At 52.9% G+C, this 7,220-nt stretch overlaps 1 protein-coding gene across 1 annotated transcript; it reads right to left on the bottom strand.

Moving 5' to 3' along the window:
* Positions 1-590: 590 nt before the first annotated feature.
* On the bottom strand, positions 591-1,233 carry LOC117066488 (protein S100-A10-like). The gene has a single exon (XM_033181908.1). The coding sequence runs from the start codon at positions 1,052-1,054 to the stop codon at positions 743-745; it is 312 nt and encodes a 103-aa protein (XP_033037799.1). The 5' UTR covers positions 1,055-1,233; the 3' UTR covers positions 591-742.
* Positions 1,234-7,220: the final 5,987 nt, after the last annotated feature.

The following is a 7,220-nucleotide window of genomic DNA, read 5'->3' on the forward strand; positions in this document are numbered from 1 at the left end:
AACACTGTTGCATTGGGGATTAAGTTTCCAACACATGCTTTTGGGGGTACACATTCAAACCATAGTGAGAAGAAACTCTAGATACATATGTATACATACATACATACATGTACTTTTTTTTTTTTTTGAGACAGGGTCTCACTCTGTCACCCAGGCTGGAGTGCAGTGGGGTGTTCATAGCTCACTGCAGCCTCAACTTCCTGGGTTCAGGCAATTCTCCCACCTCAGCCTCCTGAGTAGCTGATACTACAGGCATGCACACCACCACACCTGGCTTGGTTTTTTTTTTTTGGTAGACATGAAGTCTCACTATGTTGCCCAGGCTGGTCTCAAACTCATGGGCTCAAGATCCACCCACCTCAGCCTGCCCAGGTGCTAGGGTTACACGCGTGAGCCACTGAGCCCAACCAAACACTACATATATAAAATATATATGTGTATATATGTATATATACAAATTTATAAAATATAAAATATATATGTACCAAGGCAAAGGCTTAAAAAATAATTTTAAAAGTATATATATATATTTTTCCCAAACTAAAAAGGATGTGTCTATTGAGGCCAAGAGGATGCAAACAATCTAAAGATCAAAAGCCTATTATTTAATTAACTTCCTTTCTTTGCTTGTTAGATGAGATTTGGATTTGATGTGTCTGTTTTCTTGGCCCTGTCTGCTCATGAAAGCCTTCTACAGGGGAAGCTGCGGGCAGGTTCCTATAGCGACTCTTTGGGAGAACTCTCACGGGGCCGAGTAATTGCTTAGTTCTGCCTGCTTCGTTCCCTTCTGCTTCATAGGTACTACAAAATAGTTGTTGTCCACAGTGGTGAGCCCCGCAGTGAGTGAAAACAAGTTCTGGAAGTTCAGTGTGCTGTCTTGGCGCTGGTCCACGTCCTTCATTGTTATGTCCGCAGCCAGAGGGTCTTTTTGATTCTCCAAAAATCCAGGGAACTCCTTTCCCATGAGTACTTTCAGGCCCTCCTTCATTAAGTAGCCTTTATCCCCAGCAAATCTGTGAAACGTAAACAACACGGTTTCCATGGTGTGTTCCATTGGACCGGGGTTGTTCGTGAGATCTGTTGAAACCTTGGCCAGAGGTGCGTTGTGGGCACTGGCAAGCTGGACCTCAGGGCCCCTCGGGAAGGAGCAGTATTAAGAACTTGTTTTGCAAAGGAGCCCTGGGTCAGGCACAGGGTCTGAGGCTGGCCTTGCGAGGGCCCCTTTCTTTGTGGGGACAGGCCACCACACCACGCGGCAGATGCAGCTCAGGGCAAGATGCAAGGGGGCAGGACACAGGAGAGACACTCAGTCCAAAGTGGAGCGGTGTTTGGGGGCTCTGGGCTGGGAGATTTACATGGGGGTCTTAACTTCTTGGAGTCATGAACCCTCTGAGAACAAGGCAAGAGCGAAGGCCCCTGCCTGAGAGCAATGTAGGCAGCTGGACACGCTATTTCACTCCCAGCCTCGGGAATTTCATGGACCTCCTGAGGCTGGCCCATGGGGTCCAGGGAAAGAGCCTCGGCCTTGTAGGGTCTCCTACAACCTTGACTAGTTGCCTCCCACAACCCTGCTGGGATCACTGCCTTACAAAGGAGGAAATAGATGCCATGTAGAACTTGCTTGGAGTCACACAGCTACAAATGTGATGCCTGAATTTGAAGGCAGGTGTGTCTGACTGTCCTGTTCTCTTAGCATTCAGCACGGGGCCTCTTTAGCCATCCCAAGGCACCCCCAGCAACACAGAAGGCACCTCAGGAAGGGGTCAGGGGAGGGTTCAGGGAGGAGGGGATGTCTGGGCTCAGCAGGTGGCATGGCTGCGGGAGCCTCAAGGCTGGGGAGAACCCAAGGCAGGGAACAAGGCAGGGCCTTGCTCAGGACGTGGCAGAGACAGGGGTGAGCTCAGGCCTGGTTGCAGCCGAAGCCCGAGCTGTCAGGCAGCCCTGAGAGGCCAGAGCGGAGTGGTGGACCCAGGAGTGAGGAGACGCCTCGTCCAGCAGCCCACGGTCTATTTCCTTCTACCCCTGGATCAGGAGAGAGCGGCAGGCCTGACATCAGCTGGGCTTCCCTCTGCCCGGCACTGTCATTACTCAGCCTTTGCTTTTCTTGGCCTCACAAGCAAGGCTGGCGACAGGAACGAATATGACTGGGTCTCTAAAATCACCGTAGGGAGTCAGAGGCATTTCCCCCTAATCTGTGGCCTCCCCGTCTGAGGCCCTGTGTATTCGTTTCTAGAGCTGCTATAACTAAGTGCCACACACTAGGCAGCTGCAAACAACAGAAGTGTATTGTCTCACAGTTCTGGAGGCCAGGAGTCTGGAATTCAGGTGTGGACGGGCCTGCTCCCTCTGAGCCTGGAGGGGAAGACTTCCTGCCTCTTTCTGGCTTCCGGTGGTTGTCAGTCCTCCTGGCAGGCCCGGGCTTGTGGCTGCTTCCCCGCAGTCTCCGCCTCTTCTTTCTTTCACACAGAGCAGGAGTGTATGTCTGTCTCTCTGTGTCTCTTCTCTTCTTTCATAAGGACACCAGTCCTATTGGATTAAAAGCCCACCCTACATTCCAATATGACCTCACCTTTGCTAATTACATCTGCAACAATTCTACTTTCAAATATGTCACATTCTGAGATACTAGGGGGTAGGTCTTGAGCATATATTGTGAGAGGAACGTGGTCTTACCCATAACACCCTGTGGGGTAATTTACCTTTCCCTAAGGAGCCCTGACCCTGAACACCCTTGGACTGTGGCGTCCCCACCCTCACCCCAGCAACGGCCGACCTGGCAGAGTCAGGAGCTGTGGGGGCTTTCACAGCCCGTGCCTGGGTGACCAAATCCAGCTCCTGCCACCAGAACCTTCCTTCCAGGGTGGCTCGTGCGTGGTGCCGTGCTGGGAACACACAGCACGCAGCTTAGGGCACCGACTGCTGCCACCAGCCCCCGGTTAATCTCCTCCAGCCTCAGCAAGAATGTGGTGGTGACAGGGGCTCTCAGGAAGGCAGGGAAGGAGGGGAGGCCTGGTGCTTTTCTTTCAAGTGGAGAATTCTCCCCACGGATCTGCTCCAAGGAGTTAGTAGGGAGGGAGGGAACCAGGTTGCCAGCCTGGCATTCCTGACCAACAGTCCTGGCCGGCCACTGGGCCCTGGGGGAGGTGGCTGTGAGGCTAGGGTCAGGGAGGGGTGCAAAGCCCGCTCAGCTCTGGGCCAGGTTTCCAGCAGGAGGACCTAAGACAGCCCACGGCCACCTCAGAGTCAGGTTGGCTTGGTCATTCATTCCCTCCTTTGCTCCACCAACATTCACCCAGTACTGATTACATAGCAGGGACATGCGGACCGGGAGACCAGAGCAAAACAGCAGGAGAGATGCTGAGGTCAGCTATGCTCAGAGGAGAGGGCTTGGGGGAGGGCCCTGGATCTGGCTTGGAGAGGCAGGGAGCATTCTGCAGGGGGAACGTGTTCCAGGTAGAGTGCATGCAAGTCAAAGGAACGGAGACCTGGAGATCCTGGGGCTCTCCGAGGGTGCCAGTCACCCCTCAGGACTGGGATGAGCCCCAATGCCAGGAAGGGCAGGCGCCGAGGCCAAGGACACAGGCAGGAGTCAGACGACACGGAGTCTGTACCAGGGAGCTTGGGTTTAATCTTCTGAGCCATGGGACGGCACTGATGGGTTTTAAGCAGTGTAAAGACTTGATCCAATTTGTGAATTGGATCATCCTGGCTGCAGTGGGCAAGCTGCTGGGGTGCTGAGAATTGTTTGGAAGTCATTGGTCCAATGCATGGCAGTGGTGTGACCACCTGGGAGAATGACCCCACAGAGCAGAGGAGTGGCCCAGGACGCACCTTTGGGAATGTCAGCATGGGGAGGGAAGACCGGGGAAGAGGAGCTGGTCAGAGAGAGTGTATACGTGGCCAGAAGAGACAGAAAGTGGCCTTCAGAAGGCAGATAGAGAGCAGTTAGGGAAGATGGGATTGTCAGTAGCATCAGATCCAGCCAAGACGTCAAGCAATGCAAGAACTGAATGTATCACTGGGTTTGGTGATTGGGAGGTGGCCTCCGTGAGCTCAGCATGAGGGGGTTTGAAGCCAGTGGGCTTGCCACAAGCTGGCAGGCAGCTGGAAACTCGTTTCTTGTACACAGCAGTTATGAAGGCTGGGGAGTGGCCTTTTTAGAGCAGAAGGAGGAGGAGGAGAAGGAGGAGGAGGAGAAGGGGAAGGAGGAGGAGGAGGGAGAGCTGCCGGTGATCAAGTTCCCAAGGGCATTGCTGGCTGAGCAGGAGCTTCAGCTTGCAGCTGCTTTGGGACCGTTCGCCCTGGACAGAAGCCTAAGTGAATTGTTACCCCCAGGGTCTAAGGTGCTGCACTGCAGCAGCAAAGAGCCCCCATTATAACAGCGCTTGACTGATGGCCTACTGCACGCCAGGCACTGAACCATGGCTTTGCGCACACTATTTCATCGAGTCCTGCACAGAGGTATTATTGCCCATGTGCTGATGTTCAGAGAGAGGTAAGTGACTTAAGCAAGAAGCTCTACTAGTCAGTAGCAGAGAAGGGATGTGAAGCCAGGACAACCTGAACCCAAGGCTATTACAGCTTCATCCTGCTGTTGTCCTAACTCCTGGGAGATGTGGCTGAGAAGTTCTCTTTGGTCCTCAGCTGTTGGGTGGTGAGTGGTTGACAGGTGGCTGTGCTTATCCAGTCTGGGCCAGGAACTGGACTTCAGGTGGCTGGATCATTCATGGAGAGAGCAGCAGTGGCTGGGGTTGGCATGAATCAAGGTAATAGGTGGCCAATGCCGTCTTCTTGAGGAGTTCTGTCTCTCAGGGTGGTGGTAGAACCATGGAGGCAGTGGGGTGCAGGTGCAATGAAATCCTTAGCCCTGGGACCCTAGATAGGCTCTTTGTCTGAGGTCAAGGTCAAGGGTCACAAGTGCTAGATAGGGTCTTCCATGATGGGAGGAGCCTCCAGAATCCTGGAGGGTAATTCACAGTAGACCGTGGTGGTCCTCTGAGGAGTGAAACTGAGTGGTGGCCATCTTTGGAAAGAAAGAGGGTGCAGCTAGTGGTGTTGGTGGTCTAGGACAGCCCAGTGCTCCCTAGCAGTCATCCTCTAAGGCTGCCACAGTGGCAGTGCGATTTGGGAGCATGGATGCTGCACACAGGTGACCTTCACATCTGCAGCAGCCACAGCTGGATGGTGTGACGAGCATTGCTGGGAGCTTTCTTTTCATCTGGGCACACAGCAAGACTACATGCCCAGCTTCCCCTGTGGTTAGATGTGGCCGTGAGACTGAGTTCCATCCCAGTGGAGGGAACAGTCTGGGGAAATGTGACTGTTTCTCTAGGCCTGCCTGTAACTATAAAAGCCTTCCCCACTTCACTGGCTCTTCATGCCCTTTCCCCTTTCATTGCTGGATGTCAACATCCCAAGTGACCTTGGGAGCCATGTGTTGAAGGTGACAGATCCCAGGTAATTGAAGAGCTCTGTGGCATAGAGCTCCTCCCCCAACTCCGGGGACTGGGCCTACCTGTGACTGTTTATGTGAAAGAGAATTCCCCCTCACTACGCTTGTGCCATTATCATTCTCAGGTTGTTTCTTGCAGCATTAACTGATCCTGTCTAATACAGATAGCCACAAAGCCGTTAGGTCCTGTGATCTCTTAGCTTTCATCTCCGGCTATTCTGTATCTGTTCAGTAGTTTTGGCTCTCCCCAGCCTGGAGCAGATGTGGAATTTGAACTCTCACGAGGCACAAGCCAAGTTATTTTCTTTGGATGATTATGTTATGATGTGCTGATGTACCATCTTGGGGAGCCAGACCCTGTAAAGTGGTTCATCCCCCCTTTACGGTGGCTGTAATTGTGTCTGGGGTGTTGACCTCAGCTAGAACCAATTTTCTCCAAACAGACAGGGGCAGAGGTCACCTGTGCTGGCTTCCTGTTGCAATTTTATGTCCCCACCAGAGCACAAACAGCACTGCCCTGGGTGAAGTGACTCAGGAATAAGGAGGCAGACAGGAACTGGTTTCTCAGTTCCTGGCAGCTCATGCTGCTGCCAGGCCTTTCTCCTTCTCTAGGAGGCTGGCTGTGAGGTAGGAGGGATGGACAAAAGATGACAGTGTTTCACTTTTGTTTTGTTTTGTTTTATGAGACAGGGTCTTACTCTTTGGCCCAGGCTGGAGTGCAGTGGCACAATCATGGCTCACTGCAGCTTCCACCTCCCAGCCTCAAGCAATCCTCCTGCCCCAGCCTCCCAAGTAGCTGGGACCACAGGCGTGCGCCACAGCACTCGGCTAATTTTTTATTTATTTTTAGTAGAGACAAGATCTCACTATGTTGCCCAGGCTGGTCTCCGACTCCAGGGCTCAAGTGATCCGCCCACCTTGGCCTCCCAAATGCTGGGATTAGAGGCGGGAACCACCGCGACTGGCTGTAGGTGTTTCTTGTGTCTCTGGTGAGCCCTAGGAAGTATACTCAAATGAGTCAAAACCAAACCAAACAATGGGCCCCAATTGGAAGGGCACCAAGGAAGCTGAGAATGGCAGCAACTGGGCTGTCTCTGAAGACCTCACAGGCCACCATTAGAGACCCAGCCCCTGTGGGCTTCAGCGGCTCCAGGTGATCTCCTTCCAGTCCTGCCCCTGCACTTGTGAGGCAAGCTTGGCAGAAAAGTCCAGAGGAAGAGATCCAAAGGGTTTGGCTTGTAACTCCTGTAGCCAGGAGAAAGGAGTTCAGTCTGAATCACAGGCCTCACCCTGCAGCGTGGGGCAGAGTCTGGGGGAAAGAAAGAAGCTTTGCTTTCATTAAAACTCAGAAACAGCCAGAGGCACCCTTATCTTTTTTTTTTTTTTTTTTTTTTTTGGAGACGTAGTCTCGCTCTGTGCCCAGGCTGGAGTGCAGTCGCGCGATCTGGGCTCACCGCAAGCTCCGCCTCCCGGGTTCACGCCATTCTCCTGCCTCAGCCTCCCGAGTAGCTGGGACTACAGGCGCCGCTACCATGGCCCAGCTAATTTTTTATGTATTTTTAGTAGAGACGGGGTTTCACCGTGTTAGCCAGGATGGCCTGTATCTCCTGACCTCGTGATCCGCCCACTTCGGCCTCCCAAAGTGCTGGGATTACGGGCGTGAGCCACCGTGCCCGACCAGACACCTTTATCTTAAAACCAGTATCTGCAGAGCAAAATGGCAGACTGGTCTCGCTTAGTAAGTGAAACAGAGGCACCTAGTTTAGAT

The sequence above is a fragment of the Trachypithecus francoisi genome, unplaced genomic scaffold (assembly GCF_009764315.1).
Source record: "Trachypithecus francoisi isolate TF-2019V2 unplaced genomic scaffold, Tfra_2.0 Lachesis_group20, whole genome shotgun sequence".
Lineage (NCBI taxonomy): Eukaryota > Metazoa > Chordata > Mammalia > Primates > Cercopithecidae > Trachypithecus > Trachypithecus francoisi.

Excerpts from the sequence above, each read along its gene's own strand:
- LOC117066488 (XM_033181908.1), bottom strand. The coding sequence starts at position 1,054 with ATGGAACACACCATGGAAACCGTGTTGTTTACGTTTCACAGATTTGCT.